The sequence below is a fragment of the Anopheles coluzzii genome, chromosome 2 (genome assembly GCF_943734685.1).
Source record: "Anopheles coluzzii chromosome 2, AcolN3, whole genome shotgun sequence".
Classification (NCBI taxonomy): domain Eukaryota; kingdom Metazoa; phylum Arthropoda; class Insecta; order Diptera; family Culicidae; genus Anopheles; species Anopheles coluzzii.
In genome coordinates, this window is record NC_064670.1 from 120,317,258 (window position 1) to 120,342,172 (window position 24,915).

Here is a 24,915-nt window from a genome sequence, read left to right on the forward strand (position 1 = left end):
TGTGTGGTAGTAATACCAACATTCTTTCTTCTACTTTCGAACAGAGAGAGAATGAGAGAGAGGGAGGAATAATAGTTAAATATTTATTGATTTTTTTTCTTCCCTTCTACACACTTATGTAAGACGCACAAAAACAAACGCATAACGCGGACCCCGCAACATTGTGTTCCCGTCCCGAAATAACCAAAATGAGGTTGGGTAAGGTTAGGCCGTTTGCTGATCACCCCTACTAAAGTGATGCGTAATAATGCGCCACATATGTGTGAGTGGGTTTGTGTGTGTGTGTGCGTGAGAGTGTAGATCCGAACCACAACCTACCTTTACTGCAAGGATGAACCCACCCCCCCATACCAAAGATGTGCAGAAGAAGTGGAAGAAGGTGGCCAGAGCTTCCGGCCGGAGCTCATTACAACTTCTCGCATGCCTTGCCTTTGTGGGAGCCTTGGGGAACTGAAGCAAAGGAAATAAAAATTTAAACAATCTCCAAATTTATTCTTCCTTCCTTCCTTCATACCCTCTCTCTGTCTCTCTCTGTCTCCCTCTTCCTTTCCCACACCAACTGAAACTTTGCACACGCAATTTGATCCATCAATTTGAGCCCACAGTTCGCTCATTTTCACTCTTATCCGAGGTCATTCGAAGGCGAGCTGGATCGGGACTGGGTAATTCGCTCAGGGTCATGTTACCTCATACCTCCCCTTGCTGCTCTCTCTCTTTCCCACTGCATGTGTTTGGCATACTAAACCAAAAACCTAAGCTAACCGACAATCTTCCAAATTCGCACGCCTCGATTCAAACGCCCCGAGGACTACGACAATGATTCTCCCAACTGCTTACCACTCATCAAAGCAAAAAAAAAACAAACGAACGCACGATAATACCCGCGTAAAGCCCTTTTCTATCCATGCTTCCTTGAAGGTTGCATTGGGGATTGGAGCGCCGAGGTATGGGCAAAGGGGGGAGGGTTTCCTTTCTTCAACAAACGGAGGCACGTTTGCTCACTCAAATCCTTTCTCTAGCGTTGGCTCCCCCATGAGGACGTTACGAGCATGGGGAGGAACACGATAGAAAGTGCGTGCCCAAAAGCACTTTTACGCACTTTTTCCCTCTTTCGCTCTTTGTGTTTGTGTTAGTAACTATAGTCGGTGTTAGTTCGAGCAGCAGAACGAACGAACGCACGAACGGCCGTAAAACGCCGTCTCATGCGAGTGAGAGTGAGAGTGAAAATGAAAAGGCACCGGCGAGAGGAGGCCCGGCTTAGAGCAGCGTTCATGGGTGAATTAGAAGTTTTGGGGGCCGTTACGATTCGCACGGCCAGTGGCGCTGGAGCTGTAGGAAAAGTGATACGAAACTATCAGTTCTTTGTGTTGTTTGTAGGAAAAAGGTGTCACAAGAGTAATCAAAAAGTAGAGGAAACAATAATAATTGGAATTAAAAACACATCATAAAATTACTATGAATTGCCTTCGCTCAAAATATACGTAAAAAGATTAGAAGTATTATTTAAAAACAAACTTGTCCAAAAACAACAATAATTAATCTTGACCTGTTTACCCTCCCGATTGATAGTTGTGGCTATCAGTGACTAATTTGTTTACTGCGAGTCGATTGAGCCAATGAAGACATACAGTCTCAGTGGTTCTCATACATTTAGCATACTTATTGTACACCTTATGACGTTATGTCATGATCTGTTAACTCCCAAACTAGACTTGAATGTACCACTCAAAGTCACACAGAGTCCAGAAAGTATGGCAACTATAGCAGATGATATGCCAATCCCTGTTCATCCTTATTGAAGAGTATTTTTGGCATTAAATATTTTGTTCAGAATAGTTAAAAGCCAAAGGCAATATCTCATTTGCGAAAGCGAAAAATGGAAAACAAACGCTTCTTCCGATATATGAGCATGCCCGTCATGGAACCAAGCCTCATGTGAACAGTCCCCCCGTAACAAGGACTAACTACATCCTGCTTCGTTGTACTAACAAGTCATCAAGTGGGCCAATGCCAGGATACAGTGCAGCTAAGAGCTGAACGCAAGACGCGGTATACTACAATTATTTTACCATTATAAATCATTTCGGCCTGCATCCTGCATCAAAACAAACCAATGGTCCCCACCATACACTGTCGCAAAGACAACAACTCCCTTTTTTCTTGGTCGTTTTCCTCGTCTGGGCTTACACCACACATCGTTATCACTACAAGCCCTTACCACCGCGCGCCCCATAAACCAACCCATAAACATAGGGATTTATTCGATCCCGTCCGTGCAGAGCCGTGCATCAACAAAACAGGGTCAGTTTCCGTTACCCGAGCCCCATCGTTGTAATATTCATATCAAACACACACTCACACACCTCCAATCCCACCGCCCTGGACAGGGTGTCTACTGTAGCGGTAAACAAACCGATTAGAAATCTTACTTTGAAAGTAATCTTAATGAATTAAACGATGCTAACCCTCGCTCTTCCCTCTCGCACCTGTGTAATCTACAACACAACAGTCTGTTTGTCGATCGGCTCTTACAGGAACGTTCTCGCATTCCCCCGCGGTCCCGTGCGGCCAAATCTCGATCGCGATGTGCCAGAACGAACGAACGAACGCCGCCAGCCCCTCTTAGGGGGGTTTGGCGCTGTTGTTTACGGCTTAAAAATCTCGTCCGACAGGCACCTCTCTTGGCGTGTTTTTTGTTGTGGTTCATATTTTTGTGTGTGACCGCTCACAAAAACCGTCGTCAACCTGTAGCCGCGTCAACCAACAAACTCACCAACATCCATGCAACGAATGTGACCTCCTCACGCGTACCTCCCCGCACATCCGACAAACTCGCTGCCTCTTCTTCATCTTTGAAATGAATTAGGATTTTCTTTGTTGTGTGATAGTAGGGAAGACGCATCAAAACTACGACGGGTGCGCGCTAGAGAGAGAAAGAGAAAAACTTGCTGCTGCACACGGTGATGCTGCTGTAGCTGCTACTGTGTTAAGGCCCTGTTTAGTATCAGCTTCTATGAGAGGCCCTCCCCGCCCCCCTCCCTTCCCATATTAGATCCTGTACCGGGGCCCGTAACGCACTAGTGTGTGGGGAGAGCACCACGCTGAGTGCACGCATGTGTTCGTTCGCTTCGTACACACGCGCGTTCGTTTCGGTTCGGTTCGTGGTTCGCTCTCGTCGCGTTCGCGTTTGCTGTGGTGGTGCGGTGTTTACGAGCCTTTGTTACGGACCGCGCGGACCACCGGTTTCTGTAAATCTATGTAAGTGTAAACGGGACCGCGGACCGCCGGTCTGTGTGTTCGTGTGTGCGATACAGACAGTAAGACCAGCTCGGCGCTGCGGTCGCTCTCGCAGCTCAGTTCAACAAATGCCGTCGTTGTGAGTAGTTTGGGATCGAGAAGAGCTCGAGAAACCTGCACCGCACCGCACGTACACCGGGGTGTGTTGTGTGCTTGTGGCCGTAGACCGAAAGAATCGCTTCGAGGGTACGAAGACCAAAGTAAACGGGAGGCACAAAAGCACTGCCTGCGAGTTGGTTTGTCGCGCGAGAGTGTTGGCTAAAACGGAAAAAATAAACAGGAAAAACGGTTTTAGTTCAAAAGCAGCGGGCGCTCGTGGACGTGATGTATGTAAGGATTTGTTTTTAAACGGAAGTTCCCTGGGTCCTGTGTTGCGATTAGGGTCACTTAGTAACACGGGCAGTAGTGAGTGCATGTGCATTAGAGTGAGTGCTTCTGTAAAAAGGGACCTAGTGAGGACAAAAGTGAACAAAATGAACGTGCTAGTATCTTAGTGGACGTACTTAACATCTCGCTTAGAGTGCTTTTGCTGCCTGCTCCCAACACGAATGCATTCCTTGCCCGTTCTTCTTTCGGTACGCTTGCACTAACACCCCACCATCGTCGCTAGTGCAAGTGCAGTTGCGGTGCTGCAGTTTTCCGATTTTCACCGTGCGTTACTGTGTGCTCGTGTGTCTGTGTGTGTTTGTAGTGCGTGCACTGATGCGTGTTACTAATGCACCTTGCTGTTTTATTTTTTATCAATATACTTTGTGCAACCAACAAAAAAAAACAGGCGATTAAGAGGTTTGAGTGAAAAAAGCACACCAGAGACCGGCGCGTACGGACAAACACCACCCACTCACCCACTCGAAAACACAATGAGATGATGAAAAGTGGCCGTGTTGTTGCTGCGTTGCAACAAAATGAACGATTTTCAATGGCGAAAGAATGTGTGTGTGTGATGCGTGCGTGTGTGCACGCGCGGGTTTACTTTTTGCTTCCTTATTTACTCCCTTCTCACTTTGGCACTTTGTCGCTCCTGCTACCGGTGTTGTTAGACACGTGCACGCGTGGGACTGTTGTTCTCCGTGTTGCCGGGTGTGCAGTTGCAGTTGCGGTTGTGCGGCATTCAACAAAAAAAAGAAGAAAAATAGCTCCATTTCCTCGCTCGGTGCCAACGTTGGACCTCACAAGCTAATGGGGGAGGGTGGGAGAGCAAATGGACGTTAGGCCAGGGACGAAGATGGCCATCGAGCTGTCACAAACGTCGAAAATGAAAGTGAAATTTGTGTGTGTGTTTTGCGCCCTAACGCCTTCGTGAGGGTTGTGTGAAAATTTAATTTAAAAGAAAGCCCAAAAATGCAACTGCACCAGCAATGCAGCTGTTGTTGGGCACCCGGTGTATCGGATGACATTCCCAAACACACACACACACAATAATGCTTTCTATTGCTCTAGTGTGTGATTTGCGTCTGTTTGGTCGGTTAGGGGACAAAAACAACTCCCAGAGCGGATCACGACCGGAATGCACAGGAAGTGGTTCACCCCACGCGCCCCAAGAGGCAGGGGGAGGTGGATATACCGTTGCATAGGAATCCAATTATTACGACGATATTATGCTCAGCCGCCTGCTGTTCGACACCACCCACCCATCCCCCGTTTTATCTGCCCCAAAAAGGGTATCGTCTTTCCCAGCTGACCCGACCCGAGCAAGGGGAGGAAGGAGAGATGATGTCGCCATTATTATTGTTGCTTCATGTTTTTTAACGTTTTTTTTTGGCAACATCCGACTCCTTCTTCGGCTACCTTCTGGCATACATATATGCTTGTGTGTGTGTGTGTATGTATGGTAAACCGGTTTGTCGCTGATCGAACATTTTATGGAAGTGAGATACAAAAAAAACTCGAAGGAAACCCTAACCGATGGCATAGATTTCTGCTGGGTTTTATGGTGATTTTGGGACTGTTCGCGGCCATCGGACCGCCGCTTTCTTCCTGTCGATTATTATTGCCGTAGCGTCGACGATTAGCCAGTGTGGGCTTGGGCCGAGAACGGTTGGCACACCGTGTAAAATAATCCTTCCTCTTTCTTGCCCCACCCCTTCCGCCCAGCAAAGGGGAGCTGCATGGTTGAAAAGGGAAAATGAAAAGAAATCTAATTTTAAACCAAAAACAAATCGTTTCTAATCCCTCTTGGGTGAGACACACGCACACACACACACATACAGCTTTTCAGCCGGTTCTTGTGTGTGTATTTATGCCACTCTCTTCGAGTTCTATGCTCACTCTTTTGGTTACAAAAGAGTTGTTCTTTGAAGGCAAAACATAACAATCATACTGCTATCGAAATAGAACACCAACCTGGCTACGGACAGTGTGTCGTCTGCGGGCTGCTCCACACACCAACTTGTTGATCGATATCAATAACTTAACCTCACAACGCGCACACACACACCAGCGGCCGGCACTCGGAACACTTATCGGCTTTGCTCTCCCCCTCCCCTCGAGCAAATGATAAGCGCGAACGGCCAGGCACAAGCAGGCAGGCAGGCACGGGGAGAAAAGATGCATTTGGAGCAAATCTCACACCGGGCACGCAGCAGCCGACAGGCGAGAGGATGATGCTAATATATGCTCGAGTTGTGTCTCGCTGCGCGAGAGACAGCGAACAATAATTGGCATGAGAAGGAAGACGCCAGCGTGTGAGAAAGAGAGAGAGAGAGAGAGAGAGAGAGAGAGAGAGAGAGAGAGAAAGAAAAAAGAGATTGAGGGAAAAGACACAACAGGAAGGGGGACACGGGCGGCATAACGCCAAGATCGGGTAAACAACAACCGGCTTCGATGTGAGATGTTGCGGCGGGTACGACGGGTCGCGGTGGTTTGTGTACGCATCTTGCGCCCCATGGAAAGATCTGCACGCGAGGGGAGTGGTTGGCGAGTGAGAAATGCCCCCCCCCCCCCTCTCCCCGCACTCGTCCACCTTGGTTTGGTAGACAGTTCGGTCGTTGTCGGCGGTTTGCCTTCGAAAACGGCAACGACGACGACGACGACGACAACAAAACCAGCTCAACAACAAAACGCATCTCTCTGGTGACGGCGTTGTGCGTCCATTTTGTCTCTGTGTGCTGCCACTGGATGCTTCTGTTTAGTGCACAGTGGTAGAGAGAGGACCATCGTTTATCTATTGCCCACAAACCGGTGTGGCGTCCTTCCGCACACACACACGAGCAACGAGAAGCGTTCCCTTTAACGCGCAACTATTATCGGCAAACCACTCAAACTACTACAGCACAACGCTGCTCAACCGCACAAAACACGCACACCTCTTTTTGCTAAATATAGCGTATTTTGTCCAACAAACACAGTGTGACGAAGCGGTCACTAAAAAAAACATGTTCGGTTTAAAGAGCCGCGTTCAGGGTCCCTCTCCACGACTGTGGGTCCGAAGAGAGATCACGCACTCACGGTGTTTTTTTCTCCATTAGACGAATCTCGTTAGATAGAGCCCGTGCGCGTGTGTGAGTGGTGGCCAGCGTTTGCTCGATGAAGCGTCAGCGAGATTTGACAGGATTAATCGAGTAGTAGACCGCTCCGGGGGGGGGGGCAAATCACAGTCGATCACTGCGTTTGAGAGGGACAAAAAAAAACAGCGCTCAGGGCGCCGCCAATGGAAGCTGTGAAAACAATTGCCGGCATTGTGTGCTGCTGTAGTTGTGCATTTGTGTGGCAGCTTTATCTGTCAATACTACTCTTGGAGGGACCGCCGATCGATTCCGTCCATCATTGTGTGTTTGTTTAGCCTAGTTTTGTTTTCCCCCGTTGCTTAACAGCCGGCTTCGTTCTAATGTGTGTAATGTGTGTTACTTAATAAGCAATGTGTGTGTGTGTGTGCGTTTAGCGTTCCTATTTCTAATCGCTTCTGTTCTCTATCTCTCTCCTCCACAGCAAGTGTCATTGTATAGTGAACGGTCAGAAACAACTGTGAAGAAGCGTCCATCACCCATATCTGTTGTTGTGTACTAAAACAAGCGCCTACGCATACTAAGCTACCGTACTAAGTGTAAAAAAGGGCACTCGTGAAAGTGAAAGTGCAGTCGGTGAAACACACAAGTCCCACGTGCAAAACGCGACAGCAAAAAGGAAGCGAGTGATTTTCTGCCCCAAAAATCAAATCATTCTGGTGCCCCTGGTGTGCGTGCGTGTGTTGCACTAACAAACGGCACTGATTTCGGTTCCCTTTATCGTGGCTTGCGATAGTGTGCGGTGGGCACACGCTGTGTTCTTATTTGTTTGCTGCTTCTGCCGCCGCTGCTGGATCGATTGTTCTCTTGCTGTACACACAGGCGCGCACGCGGAGCTGACAATCGATACCGCGATAAGCAATAGAGCGCCCGCAAGATTGCAGAGTGTTTGTGCGTGCTTTCAATGTTGTGTGAAAGATAGAGAGTAAACAAAAGCAAAACAAAGTGTAGAAGAAACGGCAGAACGAGTGAACGCAACAAGCCTAGACAACGCGCGCCACGCGACGATTTGGTGGAATTAATGCGTTCGGAGACATCGCACGGAGAAGACGACCCCACGACATCGCTCCTGGTCTGCTGTACGCTGCAGGCTAATTGAACCAATCAGTATCCCCTTTCTTCCTCTCTCTCTCTCCGGTGCCTCCTCCAAAAAGTGATTGCAATAAATGTACTCCATGGTGGAATACTACAGCGACATGGGACAAATCGGGCAGGACGTAAGTACTTCCCTTTTTCCAATTCACTATTGACCATTTATAGTTATAAAAAGAGAATCGTTACACCTCAACCGGCCCCCCTTCTTCAACTGCTCATATGACCTCCATGGCCAAACCCCCCCCCCCCCCAAACCTCAACTTATCTTCCATGCTCTACATTGTGTGTGCGCTCCCCCCCCCCTTTGCAATCTCGCGCTACCGACTTTACCCCGTCGACTTCGACCTTCTTCACAGTGCACAGTGCGTGTTCGGGCTGTTGTCTTGCCGCCTGTTGCTAACCGCCAACTACCCATTCGGTAGAACTTTGGCAAAGCCTCCCGGGGGCCTCCCCGATAAGAAACTGAACGTGCGCACGGGTGGTGTTTGAAGGCCTTTGGGGCATTTGGGAAGACACTGGTGTGTGCGTTTGCCTACCATTTCCGTGTTTCCGCACAAAGCGCACGCACCTTCTCCTCCTCTTCCCTTATCCTGTCTGTCTCAATGCACCTCCACCCCTACCCCCACTTCAATCTCTGCCACCGCGATCGCAGGGCGCAACTCTTGTGCATGTTCAGCACTTTTTTGTTGATAAGTGGACTTCACACAAAGCCTTTATCACTTGCCCCTTTTCGCTTCCCACCCACACTCGATTGAGTGATATCGATTTGCTGTCAAGTGTCTGGGCGTGCTTTTGCCTTCTTCTTTTTTGCTGCTGCTGCAACATGCAGAGGTCGTGAGGTCGTTATCTAACACGCTCTGGGTAGCGCTCCGGTGACGTAGGACCGGCCCGAAAATGTCACAACCGTCGTCGTTTGGTACCGCGCTTTGTGTACACAAGAAAAGAGCTCAAAAATTGGACAAAAAAAAAGGTCGACGGATAGCTTCTTCAAGGCGGGTGTGGGTTATAACAACCCCCGCCAGAAGGTAGCAGAACGTGTGCTGCCTTTGGTCGAACATTTGTCATACGTTGTTGATGCAGACGTTTGCTAAAGGTTAACGATTCCCCCCGCGCGCTCTGATCTCCGCACACCTCCACGCTCTCTGTGTGTGTGTGTGTGTGTGTGTGTGTGTGTGTGTGTGTGTGTGTGTGTGTGTGTGTGTGTGTGTGTGTGTGTGTGTGTGTGTGTGTGTGTGTGTGTTTTTTTTTGCATGACGTCCACCCGCAAACAAACGCCCGATGCAAAAAGAGAGAAGAAAAAGAAAACAATGGACGAATTACTTATGTGCTGTGCCGTTTGTTTGACAACTGCAGCTGATGTGTCTTGAGCTGTCGCTCTGTACACACACACACACACACACACACACACACACATGTAGCTCACTACCCCAATGTAGGGGAGGTGTTGTGGGGGTCGATGTCTCGTTAATCCTTTGCTCTAATTGAAGAACCAATAGACCCGGCCCGACCGGGCTCTGCATACCCGCGCTTCGACACGGTGGGGACACGATAAAGCCGTTGAAGCAATTGCCGCAAAATTCGCTTCACCCGGGGGTGTACACACAGGGGGTTGTGGACCCTGGCCAATAAAATTTAAGCTTTCCGCAGTTTGGCTTCATTCGCCGCCTGTTGCCCAAGTGAGTTGTGTTGACGATGGAAGCTAAATCCCTGGAGATGCAGTAGGCCCGAGCTGTTGCTGTGACCGTCGTGCATCGTGGAAAATTAAAGCAATTACTATCAACGCGCGGAGGGGGGGTACGATGAATGTGTTTACCAAAAAGGTTGAAAATTGCAACGCGCCAACAGCATGATTGAGTGACAACGGCCGAGGCCCCTATATTTTCTAACACACAGTTGGATTGGAATTTTGCATTCAAATTTCTATCCAATGAGCCGAGTTCTAAAAAAAGATTCATCTTGTTCTAGCAGAGCTATTTTAACAACACGATTTCCTGCACTACATCACGCGAAAAAATTCTGCCTTAAAAGCTTCCCATCACACGCATTCCGCCAGTCACGCAAATTTCTTATCAACGCTAGAGCCAAAGCAGATCGATCCAGCATTCCCGTCCGTAATGGTAGGCAGACCATGTTTCGATTGCGCACGCACACACATACACACGCACACACATACACACACACACATACACTTTCTGTGCGAATCTAGGTGAAAAAGTACTTGAACGATTAGCCTGCACTCCCTCTACCCGCCATCAGGGCTGTCTCAAGTGGCTCGCCGTCTCAAGAGGCGATTGATAAGCGGCAAAAGCAACAATGTCTGGAGCCGATCACGGTTGGGATGGAAACGGTTTTTAAGCTCGGACCCACGTTATCGGGCGCGGTGCTATGCAGTCTCGATGCAACGTGTTTTTTTTATCGCTATCATACACACACACACACACCATGCCACTGGTCCACTTTCTCCTACACCTAGTGACAAATGCGCAACGAATGCAGTCCCTCCCCCCTGTATGCACCACCCTGCAAGCGTATGGGGTTGCGCAGACAAGGAGGGATTTAGAAACAATGGCGAGGTTGTAGTAGCAAGAATACAAACAAACAAAAAAAACGAAAAAGAAATCAATTGATAAGCACGCGCTTGAGCGGTGTCCATAGAGTGAGTGCGGTTGTTTTCTTTTTTGGAATTGAACACGCCGAAGTCATGTCTTTCTCCGTTGCTAGGCAGGGTCACCAAAACGGTCATCCAACCAGCAGCAGAACGACGGCATAGACGACGAACCTATAAATCGGTGGTGAAGCAGAGAGCACGGAGTAGAAGACTGCGGACGGAGTCAGCAAACACACGTTTGCCTCCACAGATGTCTATCGCGCCCTGGGCAAAGCGGTCTCGCCCCCCCACCCCGATAGCAATGCACGCGACCGGCGAAAACGGTTCGATCGCGCGACTCGGCAGTTGTCAAGTGCGTCGCCTTTCCCCCCTCCTTTCTAGCCAATCTCCCTCTGTGTGTGTGTGTTTGCGCTTAGTCATGCCCCTCCAGCTGTGTGCAGTGGTTTTGTGAGCGGACTTGAGCGCGTCATCGCCATCAACGCCGCCGCCGCGGTGACTTACTTTCCACGCACGATGATTGTGTGTGCGATCGATATAACTGCCAAAGCTTGTTCAGAGCAGGTTTTTGGAGCATCCAGGGGATAATTCGCACCACTTAGAGCTGTAGTAGAGCAGCGACGGCATCGTTGTCGAGTTCGTCGTCTGTTGCAAGCTGAAATAGAAAAAAAAAACATATTAGAAACTTGCATTTTCATCTCGTAATCTGTCTCTGATGACTAATTTCAGACATGGAGGAGGTCAATGACTTCATCCTAAACCTTATCTGGGGGTGGTCTGTACCTATACACCGCACCCTTTCCCTTGCAGGCCGACGACACACGCGGGAGAGCTAGTTCCCGAAGATAAGAAGTCAGAAAGGGCGCCTCTAAATTATATCGTACGACCCACACAGCATGACTACACACAGCACCTCCTCTATCTGGGCTGTGTGTGTATGTTGATACGTATCTACTGATAGCTAACTATTCCCGCAATAGTGCACACCTAAACGCATCCTCCTTCCCTTCCTTTTCTACCAACACTGCACAGGCTGTGTTTGCCAACCTGCACCGCCGTCCCACTTGCATTATCGCACTGGATAACGGGGGTTGGGTCATCGAACGACGGGCGGGGGCACAGACACCAGACGATTACATGGCCCTGGCGAGTCTGTGGCGTTTAAGGCGAGCCCCGGCGTTGTTTGAACCACCTTGTTTGAAGAGGGAAATTTCTCTTCTACTAAACACACTTCGCCATACAAGAGAGGAAATACATCTCAACTTGGAGTTTTGTCACGAGGAATGTGAACGCTGCACACAAACACGCACTTCAGTACAACTGGGAGGTTTAAAAATGGGGCGATCCAATTGATGATTGAAAGTAGGTAAGCTTCGCGACCGTACCAGTGCACACACAGACACACCGTTTTTTTTTTTAACCGGCATTACGAAACGAAACTTGTCGTGCGTGTGTGTGGCAAGTGTCCGACAAAAAACCCAACAAACCCAACAACGGCAGTGCATTGCCCTCCTCATGTGCGCGCGCGTTCGCGCATATGGCTATCATGGGGGCCCGGCGGCGCACGCAATCACGCTGAACCAAGCTCTCGCGTCGCTAGGCGCTAGTGGCGGCCGTACGCAAGGCAGTACTTGCTTGCAGCAACACCACCACCATACACGCCCGGTACGCATCGTTTAATGGACGAGAAAGAAAACTTGCCACCCCTCCCCGGGTGCTCCTCTACTGACCGACTCTTCTAATCAGCGCGCTGGGGGCTCGTTGCACGCTGAGGTGGCTTTTTAAGTAGATGCAGCAACATACCTCACTGGCCGAGGCCGCACCTTACATACAGACCACGAAAGAGGGCGAGAGCGAAACGGAACACAACAAACGCAGAGGTGACATGAAGCAAGGGAAGTTGGAGATAGGGCGACGGGGGTAAAGTTCAACTGGCAACAGGCACCCGCCGAATGTGCATCTCTCGGGCGTTGTTTGTACTTCAGCAGGGAAGTTTGGAGGGCACTGAAGGGAAGACGACCTGCAGCAGCAACACAACGCTCCAGAGCGTCGGGGTGCCGGGGCAAGTGTACACACACACACATTGGGAGTGGTGTGATGTACACCTTTTGCCTGGTCGACATTGGGAATCGCTTACCGGCTGGAGGCAAACCGGCAAACAGAACTGTGTTGCGTCCATCCCGACGAGCTCTTTGAACGGAGTTCGTGGAGGCTGACTGAGAGAAAAAAGGCACATAACGGGTCACACAAACCAGGCAAGAAGAAGGCGGAGGTTTAGGCCTGTTAGCTCTGCTGACACAAATGCTGTTGCCAAGTGCACCAAGTGTACCCCGGGTTGGGATATGGTTTATCTCGAACCAAGCTGCACATTGTGCCGATAGCAATGTGTTCTAGGCTTAGAGACTTCAAGAAGAAAAGCTTCAAGAAGTTTCTACTGTATTGCTGTGTTTTGTGTGCTGTGAAGAAAACCTTGAAATAGCGGTAAGGCCTTCTTGAAGCACATTCTAGAATTCACACCGATAGCGATGTGTTGGGCTTACCATTGGAGACTTACAAAGAATAACCTCAAGAAGTTATTACTGAATTCGTTACTTGAACAACATCTTAGGCCATCTAAGAGGTTCTCAAACATTTTGAACAATGTTCGGACATCAAATGCTAGTCTCCAACAGTGTCTAATTACTAAATTACATCGATAATCAGCAAGATCTCCCTGTCCAATTTGTAAATTTCCCTTTGGAGTTCCTCAGAATCAAACAAAAAATCGGTAAACTATTTCACCTCACCTCCTGAAGCTCATTAGAACCTATCGAGATCTTCACCTGAGCCGACGACCCTTACGTGCGACCTACACCAACGTGTGCGTGCAACAAAAAAAGCTTGAAATCCCTTCCCCCTTTCGTCGTCTCCCTCATCTCACGACCTAACACACACACACCCCAAATTGGTGCAACTAGAAGGGAAACCTGAGCTCCCAGTAGGCGGAAGAGTGGCTAATGCCGAACGATAATTACTTAATTGCTGCTGACCTAGTGCGAGAGCGGTGGTGTAGTTCGCTAGAGCGTAAACGCGGGTCGGTTGCGCTTTTTTAGAACGTTTGCTCCTTTTTTTTTTGTTGGTTTGCTTGTTTTGGCGTTGCGTTGTTCGCGATCTTTTAAAAAACACACATACACACACAATTTGAAGGTGGCTTAGGGCATGGGGAGCAGCCTTACACGAGTTGTTTGTTTTGTTGAATCACACGAACACCTGAGAGCCGCCACGGAACCGAGCTGTTGGTGGAGCGCGTTGTGTCTCTGAACCTTTTATTTATCAAGATCACTAAAACAAGGAGTGCCCCCAACTGGATCTCAAGTGTACCCCCCTCTATCTACCCCTTCTTGAAAGCGATGGGTGGCTCTAAGAATAGAACCTGTTCCGCGTCTCCATCACTCCATTTTTTTTTAACTTGTCGCACGTCTAACACGATCACGACACCGTCGTCGACGTCTTTGCTGCATGGTGTCGGCGGCGCAAGGGAAGAAGGTGGCGTAAGAAAACCGGTTCTGGATCAGTTTGCCAAAGCCGGCCGGACCGGGGGATCAAGTGTAGGTGGGTTCGCCCGAGTGGCAGCACACTTCTTGCCGTGTGACGCATAAGGTCTCGCCGTCGTGCGCTCCACCAACCGTATCCGTAACACCGGTGGAGGTCATCGCTGAATGGAGATTCGCGCTCCGAGTCGTCAGGTTGGGCACAGATTGATTCCTGCGAATGTTGCGGAAGATTTTTTTTTTGCTCCTCCAAAGAGTTACCTCCAATCTGACACCAACAGATTATAGCGAGCTTCTCAATGGTTTGTGACGGGGGCATGACTTTGCTGTATATCTTTGCACTGTTCGTCTTTCCTTCAACGGTGCGAGATCCTTCCACTGGCAAGTCCTCGATCCTCGTGTCTCGACTCGCTGTTGAACTCAAAGGGGTGTAGCAATTAATATTCCTCGCACAGCAAACAAACGTACACCGGGGCAGAGTGGTTGGTTGGTTGTTCGATGCCGAAGTACACAATCATGCGCGACACACCATCAACAAGCAGCAGCAGCAGCAGCAGTGTCGGGTCGTGATTGGTCCCCAGCAACCGGTACCCGGCTGCGTGGCGCCTTTTCGCGTGGAGAGGAAGAACCACGCCGCGGACGACTGCGAAGCGCTCTGTTGGATGAACAGTTATGGTCTCTCAAGGTTACGAATTAATTGGTGTAAATTAAGCTTTATTATCGTCGCTAAATTTGAATATATCTGTCCGCTCCCCGTCCCTCCGTCCCGGGTGCGAGATGGTGTGTTGCTGTGCACTGTTGTGGACGCTCCATATCCAACTCTGCACGTTTACACTGTGTCCTATTTTTGGCCAGTGGTTCGTTCTAAAGAGTTGTGTCGTGTGATCATGGAGCAGAGTTGAGTTCGTCGTGTTAAGAGGGGTCAAAAACTGCCACAGCAACGTTTCCTGATCATTTGCGTAGAATCAACCGCAGAAGCATCTCTCTTGGGGACTAGACAACAGTGCTGGTTTTAGGTTAACGTATCATTAGCGATTATATTACCACTTTACGCCTGACCATCCAATTGTTGGCCAGGGTCAGGTTCGGTTGCTAAACGATCACATTGCACCCAGTGAGACCCATAGCTACTAGAAAACACTTAGTACATGCTTTTTAGTACACCTCACTGCAGGGAAATAAATATTCCTGTCTTGCGCTCGCTGCCAATGCTTCCTCCCAGCACGAAAGAAGGAAGTATCACGTTCCATTACGCATCAGCGTTAATTACTACACCGACGTAAAAGATAACGATAGACAACGGTTGATAATTGCCGATTAGACACTCTCTGCGCCCAATGATTTGTTTGTACTAAATATTTACACACACACACAGACACACACCCATCACACAAAGGAAGCAATACGACGGAGGTCGTCCCTCGTCGTGACGTCGGACGGCGCAACCCCAACCAAGGCGGGCTATAATTCTTTTCCCGTAGCCCCTTTTTCCTTATAACGAGCAACCACCACCTCCTCCCCTGTCACAAAATGACCAATTTGCTAAAATAGAACTCACTCAACGTACCATCACCCTCCACCCACTCCAATCCTCCAATTCTCTTCTCGGCTCCGAACCGCGATCATGACACCGTTTTCGCGTATTTTCTTTATCTAGGACTCGCGAAATTTATGCCATCCCCTCGTAATCCATATCGTGGTGAAATATAGTATCGCTTGCCTTCCCCACTTGCCTTCCTCCCAGGCGTTGTTATGTTTTGCGGGACGCTACCGAAACCGCGCACAGCTAAACAAAAATTCCGCACAACAGAAATCCGTGAACCGTGTGCGCGTTTTTCCTATTCTTTTTGCGTGCGTGCGACTTCTGTTTGGTTGGCATGACCCATGAGCCCCCTCGTGCCCCCGTTGACCATGGAGGGTTTGATTTATTGCAGCTGGTCCCCCAACCCCTCCTGCCCCTTGAGCAATATATTTGTTGTTGTTTGGTGCTTTCTTAGCGAGCGAGAGAGTGAGTGTCCGGCGTTTGTGTGTCGCCCCATTTGGGCGGATGCCGCCAGTGGACAAAAGTTGGCGCGATTTGTCGATTTTGTTGTTGCTTTGTTTATGAGCGCACTCGTCCGCCATAGCAGGGAGGGGGAGGGAACTAGCTGTCCAGCATCCAAACTTCTTAAAGATGACAATAGTGGAGCACAGCACATTTGGCAGCAATTAGTGAGGGAAAGAAAAAGGGCAACAATTTGCCTCTATCTAGTCCACCTTGTAGCGTGTGCTTGTGTGTTTTTCTGCCTTTACTCTGGGGCTACTCGAAACTACTCCAAGGCGAACGTTTTTTTTTCGCTTCTCTCTCTCGCGCGCGGTCAACCACAGTGTGTACTAAAAATAGTAAAGGGCCGAGCGCGATGAAGGCGATCGCGCCAAAGGCCACCACTATTAAGAGGAGGTATTGAAGGAAGATAGCATAATGCCTTCCCTTACCCTTCTTTGCACTGGTACTTCACCGACGAGCGCAATGTAAACAGCGTCATCATCGATATGTGGAGCACATTCCCTCCTCATATTGGCGGCCGCAAAAACAGGGTGGGTCATCCTTTCCTTTCCGATAAATCCCGTATAAGCAAGGACCTGCAAGAGACAGAGCACAACAAATTAACGAAAAGAGAAACAGGAAGCTACCGAAAGCTACCGTTGCGGAATACGCAACGGGAGCAGTTTGGTTCGGCTCGCGCGAAAGCAAATGCGGTTTGCGCGAAATGCGTTTGATTATTTGTTGTTGGCGGCAGTGCTTGTTGCCAAACTTGGCGGCAAGGGGGGGTCGGTTGTTGTTTGTGGGGCGCTGTTGCAAATGTTTATTTTCATTTCTGTTACCGCTTGTGTGTGTGTGTGTGTGTGTGAGTGTGTGCTTTTATTTTTCTTTCAGAAGCATATTGTTTCGGGTTTTCCCTTCCCAAAACACGCTGCGGAAACCGTATCATTCTTGCGTGTAAACATAGAACCACCACACACACACATACACACGTGATGTCGCTCATTTGTCGGACCGAAAGCTGGTTCAACGAACCCATTTGGGATGGGTAATATAAAAAAAAAAACAGCAATAAGAACGTGTTGGAAGAAGAAATGCTTCCCCTATCGCTACGCGCCCAATTGATGAGGGTAAAAGCGAGGGAACAAGGTAGAGCAAGCACAAAGGTAGGGGCAGAAGATAAGTAAACCAATCGCTTTTGCGATGTGTGTACTACTAGGCGCGTATCGCACGCGCGGTGGCAATAGTAGTAGACGGTTTGGCGCACACTGGCAATCCGCGCGCGCACTGGCGCAACACAGCGCGTAAACACGGGCGTCGTCGGGGTGAAAAACACACACACACTCCTCCCTCCTCCCCCAAAAGCTGTTGCTGATGCGGTGTGTTTGCGTAGCACGTGCGTGTGTGTACGGCAACTGTACCTCACTGTTTTGTATTTTTAAAAATTTGTGTTTTTCACAACTGTCTCCCTTTTCTTACCGAAAAAAAGAACGTAAAAACTGTGCTGAATTGTGCATTACGCCACGCGCCTTTTACTGCGCGTCGTTTTTGAAATTGGCGAGCAAAACAATCGTCATTACCGATGGGAGGACTTTGATGCAATGTTTACGCAAAAAAAGAACTCCGATTAACCGTCACCGACGATTTTGACCGATAAAAATAATAAAATAATTCTTAAAGCAGCACCATCTTGGGATCGGAATGCTGCAACCACTATCGATCGAAGATCAGTGGTAATGGGAATCTTACTCCACCAAAACACAACACCTGGAGAACACCGGCGTGCGTATGTGTCTCGATACAAAAATACTACAAACGCCTTTTACTAAAAATACTCGTTTACAGTGTGGTGAGTGGCCGGTGAACGGAAAACCGGGGCGTATTTTCCGTCTTTGGTAACCGATACACCATAATGTTAATTTTATTTATTTTTATTCCTCTCCTTTCACCACCCAAAAAGTCCCACCAAATTGTGCTTTAATCGAAGCAAATCAAATATACGCGCGAGTGTAAAAGCGCACTCAATGGAAACGGGTCGAGCGAAAAGGAAAACATCCATCAACGGGAATTGTGTTGCGAGCAAATCGACGCAATTCAACAACAACAGCATCCTCACCTCACCTACTGCTCCCCCTTCCCCAGCACCCCTCGCTCACCAACAAATTTCAACTGCAACAAGAAGAAAACACTAAAAGGCCAAATTCACCACACCATACACAACACACATCGTTTGATGAAAATACAACCCCGTTGAAGGATAAAAAGCGAAAGGAAACCGGCACCACCGATTCAAACCCCGAGTGTGTATGTGTGTGTGTGTGCATGAGGTGTTTTTCTTCTTCTCCTTCAGTATGTTGTGTGATCCAATTTTAAATAGTTGTTTACCGGCCCTCTCCCGGTCGCAAGTTGTTGCTTCAGCCGTATAAATAAATACTAAATATAGCAGCGGGCGCAAGCACGGCAATGTTTTCCGTCCGTTCTAAAGCAACAAAATCCCCCCTTTTGGTCACCCAAGTGGTGTATCTGTGTATGTGTTTATCATGTCATTTTTTGGGTAATGCGAGCCACCCCCCCATCGATCCTTTTTGCACTCTTTTTGTTTTGCCATACCTGAGAAAGTGCGCGCAAGGATCTTGACAATATATCTTTTACCATTGCATTAATGGACATTGTGCGTGCGTGCGTATTAACGAACACGTGATTCGGTTCGTGTTGTTCCAGCGCGTTTTTATTTTTGCGCACCTGGTATGCGAGGGAGAGACCGGGTTTCGGGTTGCATAAATATAAACCTTCTTGCCTTGGAACAATTCAAAAATCCTGTTCCCTGCATTAAGCCGGACCAGGACGAGTTGCTACTGCTGCTGCTGCGTGGCTATGTTTGGGGTTTTGCTGCCGAAGTTATTTTCAATTTAACTTCCATCTTCGGCAGTGAGAGCTCAGGTTCACTTTATCGTTTATTTTGTAATTTTAACCGGACCGAAGATCCAGTACCGGTATGGAATGCATTACAGTAGGGCACGGAATAATTGGGACGTGGGATATTGAGGACCTGATTGATGAATTCAATTTCTCCTGAAGTATCTGCAATCATGAAAAGTATTCGCCATTGATACGCCAAGATTTTCTGGATATCCTGGGATCTTGAAAAGTATTGGAAATTGAAGATCTTCTGGAGTTCTTGAGATCTTGAAAAGCATTAGTTATTGAGGTTATTTTGGAGTTCCTGAGATCTTGAAAAATATTGGTTATTGAGGATCTTCTGGAGATCCTGAGATCTTGGAAAGTATTTCACTGTTCACTGACGCCCCAGTAGGCACTTTAATTCTTGATGAAGTAGATCAATTGAATATCTTGTGTAGTTCCTTGATTGATCAATTGATCATTAAAGATCTTGTGGAATTCCTGGACAATTCTACTATATTGTCCAAAGATTGTATACAATCCAAAGCATTTACATGATCTTCTATCTAGAGATCCTTGGATCTTGAAAAGTATTGGTCATTGAGGATTTTCTGGATATCATTGGATCTTGAAAAGTATTGGTCATTGAGGATCTTCTGGAGATCCTGAGATCTTGAAAAGTATTAGTCATTGAGGATCTTCTGGAGATCCTGAGATCTTGAAAAGTATTTAACCGTTCTGCAGACAACCCAGTAGGCCCTACAATATCTTGATGAACTTGATCAATTGAATATCGTGTGTAGTTCCTAGGATCTTGAAAAGTATGTCACAGTCGGTCATTAAAGATCTTATGGACCCCGGACTATATAGCAGAACCCAACACATTTACATGATCTTCCATCGTTCCATTTCGTATCCGATCAACTGTGTACGCTCGCTGACCATCGTAAAACCTCATCATCCTGTCACCCATTATTCGCACACTGGTAGTCAATAAACAAACGAAACGAGATAGCCGCCCGATGGGGCAAGAGCACCAATGTTTTCAATGACTTAAATTGTGTCCTCGATCTCGTGTACACCCGCCACTAAGCGCACATCGAACTTGCCCCCGCGACGCAAAGATTGCAAATGCCCTGGGTCCCGGGTCCCGCCGGCCGGTCACCTTGTCCCCCCATCGTCAGCATCTTCGCCCATTTACCTTCTTATCTCGCAAGACGACGATTCTCGAGTCGGTTTTGCTCTCGGTAGTGCTTCATCTTTATTCTGTTTGGTTTCTTTCGCTTTCGGTGTAGACGCACTATCGCGTCCGCCGTCCCATTACAAACCGGATCGAAAGCTCAACACACACACCCAATCCCTCTCTCTCTCCTCATATCCTGTCCTGCCCGGCAGGAGGAGGATGACCTACCTACAATACAGCCGTGCGGGGCTGGGGTTTTGAATGTTGCAAACTTGAGCCGAGATTACATCATCCCGTATTTTATTGTGTTGAGGCTCTCGCTCGCTCATTGTGTTGTATTTATGTTTCTTTTTCTGGTGCAAAATTTATGTCCTTTCTGAACAACGGGGGGGAGGTGGTTGATATAAAAGGAGGGAGGAGGGAAAAGGCGTACCCTGCTTATGATGATTGCAAAGCGTATTAACGATGCGTATTCAGAGCGGTTGAAAGCCGAGGTCGTTCTGCTTCAGTTGCCCACTGTCCGCGCGGTTGCTGATAGTCCCAAGGCAAGCAAAGGAAGCAATCAAACTGACCTATTCTGTTTCTTTTTTTTTGCGCGCGCTTCTCTCGTCGTCACTACATTGTACATTATTACTACCTATGCTACTACATTGCAAACATACCGTTTCGTTTTCTTCTTCTGTGGCGTGGTCAAAGGTCCGTAGTAAATAGCATTTTGCTCTCAGTCAGTCGGGTTAAAGTACTGTGCACTGGAACTACAATGCATTGTGCAGAAAGTCCAAGTTCATTAATTCATGGAGATCTGGCAAACAAGAAAAGAATTAACTTTATTTAATTTAAATTTAAATCATCTGCCAAGCAACAATAAAGCACCCACATCTTTCCAATAACCCCTAACAGGTTAACTTTGTATTCTAATCAATACCGTGTGCCCCATAATGTGCCGATGTCAATTCACGGTTTAGTTGCGGAATACAAACGCGTGCTCGGGCCAGGACCAAGCTCTCGTGCCAAGCGTGACGCGCGTACCGCAAACTACCACCGCCGCATGGGCTGGCTGTCCGTGAAGAAGACATGGCTAACCTTCAGCATAATTTGTCCATTGAGCGTTTGGGCGGTTGAGCGGGTTGTGGTGGCGTGGTTGAGGCCCGGGGCTCTAATAATAGCAGAACTTCTGGTGGGAGCACCGGGGGGGCATGGGGCTTTTTAAAACACCCCCAAAAACCGTACCCGCATCTAATGACAGACCCACCCCATTATGGGTCAGCGTGATCCTCCACTACGTACGGAAAAATAAATATTTCGATATCGTACTTCCTGAGGTTTGAAGTGAGCGATCGGTGGGAAGCGCGGTGGTTCTGGAACCTTGAAACCTTCCCGGAGGGGGAGACACCACAACGCACCACATACGAGGAAAAGGGGAGCAGGAGAAGAGTTCTGTGCGCGCACATTGTGCACGTTGCTTCAAGAGTAGCCAAGAGGGTTGATTGAGAGAACAGCAGTACGCGACCAAGCGAGATTTGCATAAACGTGTTGCTGCGCGATGGATGCTAGGCTTGCTTTTTTGTGTGTGTCTGTTGTTGCTTCGTTTGTCCATAGAGAATGTGTATTGTTTTCCAACTCGCCCCCCACCGGTAGCAGGCTGTTGATGTTGATTTGTTTTATTCTGTGGTTCGTGCTTTGCATGCTTGCGCTCTTGTTACGAGATTGAGAGGCAGAGAAGCTCTTTAATTATGCTTTTTTTGTTGCTGATGGATATAAATCTGCATAAAACTACTCTAAAGCGAGTGTTTGTGGGGAGAGATGCACACAACACCGTACACACATCCGCATGCTAAGCTGAAACAATTGCCCAGAAGCGGAGATCAGGAGGTAAGAGATCCCCTATCTGGCAGCTTATACGGATCAGTAGAAGCAGCACCACTAGCAGCACGAAGCAGATCGTTTGATCGTATCGCTGTGATCTACGACCCTGCTGGGGTTTGGAATCAGATCCGTCCTTTCCTTCCTGCTTATGTAGCCAGAGATTCGGGATACCATTTCCCACCTCGTCGCTCCCAACTCTTCGTGTGATCGTCTATTAAATCCGGAGAGCTCCACACGATCTGCCATCATGCCACAAAGGGTCTATATGAATCGTGTCTGGGGGGACAGTTGCCAGTGCTCTGTGTATTTCGGACCTTTGTGTGTTTACCACTGTGGCGGAGCTTTAATTTATGCTAATCGATGCAATAAATCGCAGATATCTGAAAGAAGCGGCCACATCACACTGCTGTGTTTTGTTTTGAAGGGGCCCTTCTCTCTCTCTCTCTCTCTCTGTGGTGTGTGACAAAAACTAAATACTTGCACGCACGTGATCACCGCTCAATGATGCAGATTTGCTGCCCGGGTGCCTAAAATGGCATGGCGAAGGGACACACTGGAACACTGAGGAGAATCGATCGCGTAACGCGTGACGGGTGTATGACGTGACCCGGCACAGAACACATTTTAAAGGGCCCCCTCCACTTGAGGGAGTGCAAAATGCATAAAACATCACACACTCATATGGCTCGCTACTCCCTTTTCCTGTTTAGATCTCTTGCCGGTCGCAGTCCTGTTGCCTCCCACACACACACTCCTTCTTCTTGCTGTTGTTGACACGCAACACAACACACGTACATGCGTGTTCGGTACATACTTTGTTTGCCGGGTCAGGCTTCTGTGTTCCCCGCTCTTCTGTCGCGCGACCCAGCTCATCTATGGAGCGTTAGACCCCATCAGTCGCGGGAGTTTGGAATACGTATTTGGCGCAGCCTGCCTGGGCCATCGAGTGTACGTGTGTCCCTTTCTTAGCAGGGGGTGGTGTATTTGAAATAAAGTGATTTATGATTGATTGTTTTTTATTGCATCTAACCCGCTTCTTCTGCCTGCCTTTCCCCTATTCCGGCAACTGTGCTGAGCGTGGGCCACACGATCGAGTGTCACCAAATGCAGACCCGCGCCTTATACCATACCCTGTACTGTAGCGCTGCCCCAGTGTGCGTGGTGTTATGTAGAGCTATATTTTGTAATTGAACTTTACGACCGCGTTGAATACAAAGTACGCTACTTACGGTGGTAGATACACTTCGACCAAATGGGTAGAGATTGAATATAATCGCTGCACTCTCCCCTCTCCTTCCTCGGGGAGGCTAAAGTCACGTTGCGCGGAGTGCTTTTAAGTCCGCGATCCGATCCGCGATCCAGCGGCTGCGATGATCTTAATTCATTCCTAGAATGGACGCTTGTATTGAATGTGCAACAAGGTTCCTTTTTCAGCGTGTGGCACACTTCAACCACAGCGTCTTGGTGAACGCAAGACTAATGAGCGTCCCGAACGGGACACAGTCGGTAATTAAGATGCTAGAATATCTCACTTAATCGATCCGTGATTGAATTGCCCCCCCATATGCGAAGAGTGCACAACAACAAAACGCCGCTCTTTACCCCATCATATACGATTGGATGATGTCATCGGTTTCAAGAGCCATTCCTCCAGATCCTTACTTCCTGTCAGGGCAGTGATGGCGGTTCCCCCTCTCGGGGGCCTTTGGCGATAGGGTGTTGTTCGCTAATATATTTTATTTCTATTCTAGTAGAAAGAGCTGATCTTCCTTCCCCAATCCTAGACAAGTTCGCGCGTTCCACACACTCTTCTCGCAAGTTCAAAGCCGTCCGGTGTGTCTTCATTTCACAGCGTAATTTATCACTTTGTTTTGATTCTCCAACAACGCCAGACACCATTAGCCAGGGAGAGAGCGCGGCGCGATACGCGAGCCGGCTGAAGCACACACACACACACACGTAGGGGTCTAGTGGGCGGCCGGACGATGCGAGCGTTTGCCGTTTCGACACATTGCGTCAAAAGCGTTTTTGTCAAGGGGTCGATTTCTAAGGTGACCCACCTCCTGTACCCGAGTGGCTCATTAGTTGTTCCACCAGCTCTAGAGCACTCTCGCTCATTCGAAAGGAGGAAAGTATTTTAAACCATATTTTCCTCTTTTAGCACTTGCTTACATTTCGTCATTGTTCCATCATCAGACGGTATCGTGCAATAGAATTTTGTTACAAAACTTTGTTCTAGTATAAGTACAACCAAGAACCATTATCCACGAAGATTACATATTCGAATTAAACGGCCTTGATGTCGGTTACGTTACGATAAAATCGATCTTATGCTCACGTGACTTCACTCCTCACTATAAATAAGAAGCGCGATCTGAACAGGAAACGATCTACATCTGGTCTTGTAAAGAACCGGTGCATATACCATCTAGACCACCAAGCCGGTCATCAACAGTGTCAGCTAAATGGCAATATATTACACCTTGTATCACCAAACAGGAGACAGAACAGTGAAGAAGATGACCCCATAAGAGATTGGCAACCATTTTTGCTGTACAAAGTTTTGTGTTTCTACATCGAGAGCGAATGAGAAGAATATATCAACAACAACAACAAAACTCATTCGAATCCACATTAACACCGACGATGGCAAACGATGCGTTGCGCCCAAAAGAGGAACGTCACGGATAACTTGCTCCATGAAATATTTCAACTTTCCACTTCAGGGTTTCGGGGGTCCCAAAAACCGAATTGTTTACTTGCGACAGTCCACAATCCACCATGGGAGTGCGGGGCAGCAGTAAGGAAGATTGGTTAGTTCTTTTGCGGTGGCATATTCTTCACAGCCGCACACACACACACATACGCTGTGGGCAAAAATAAAACCTCCACAGTGAGCGAAACACTTAAAA

At 48.2% G+C, this 24,915-nt stretch overlaps 1 protein-coding gene across 1 annotated transcript in view; it reads left to right on the top strand.

The window, feature by feature from the left end:
• Positions 1 to 3,342: 3,342 nt before the first annotated feature.
• The window catches only part of LOC120948739 (sestrin homolog), a 31,943-nt gene continuing 10,370 nt past the window's right edge, over positions 3,343 to 24,915 (top strand). Inside the window, exons 1-2 of the mRNA XM_040365421.2 lie at positions 3,343 to 3,483; positions 7,225 to 8,017. Coding sequence (XP_040221355.1) covers positions 7,967 to 8,017 — 51 coding nt within the window. The 5' untranslated portion in view covers positions 3,343 to 3,483; positions 7,225 to 7,966. The remainder of the gene's footprint in view (positions 3,484 to 7,224; positions 8,018 to 24,915) is intronic.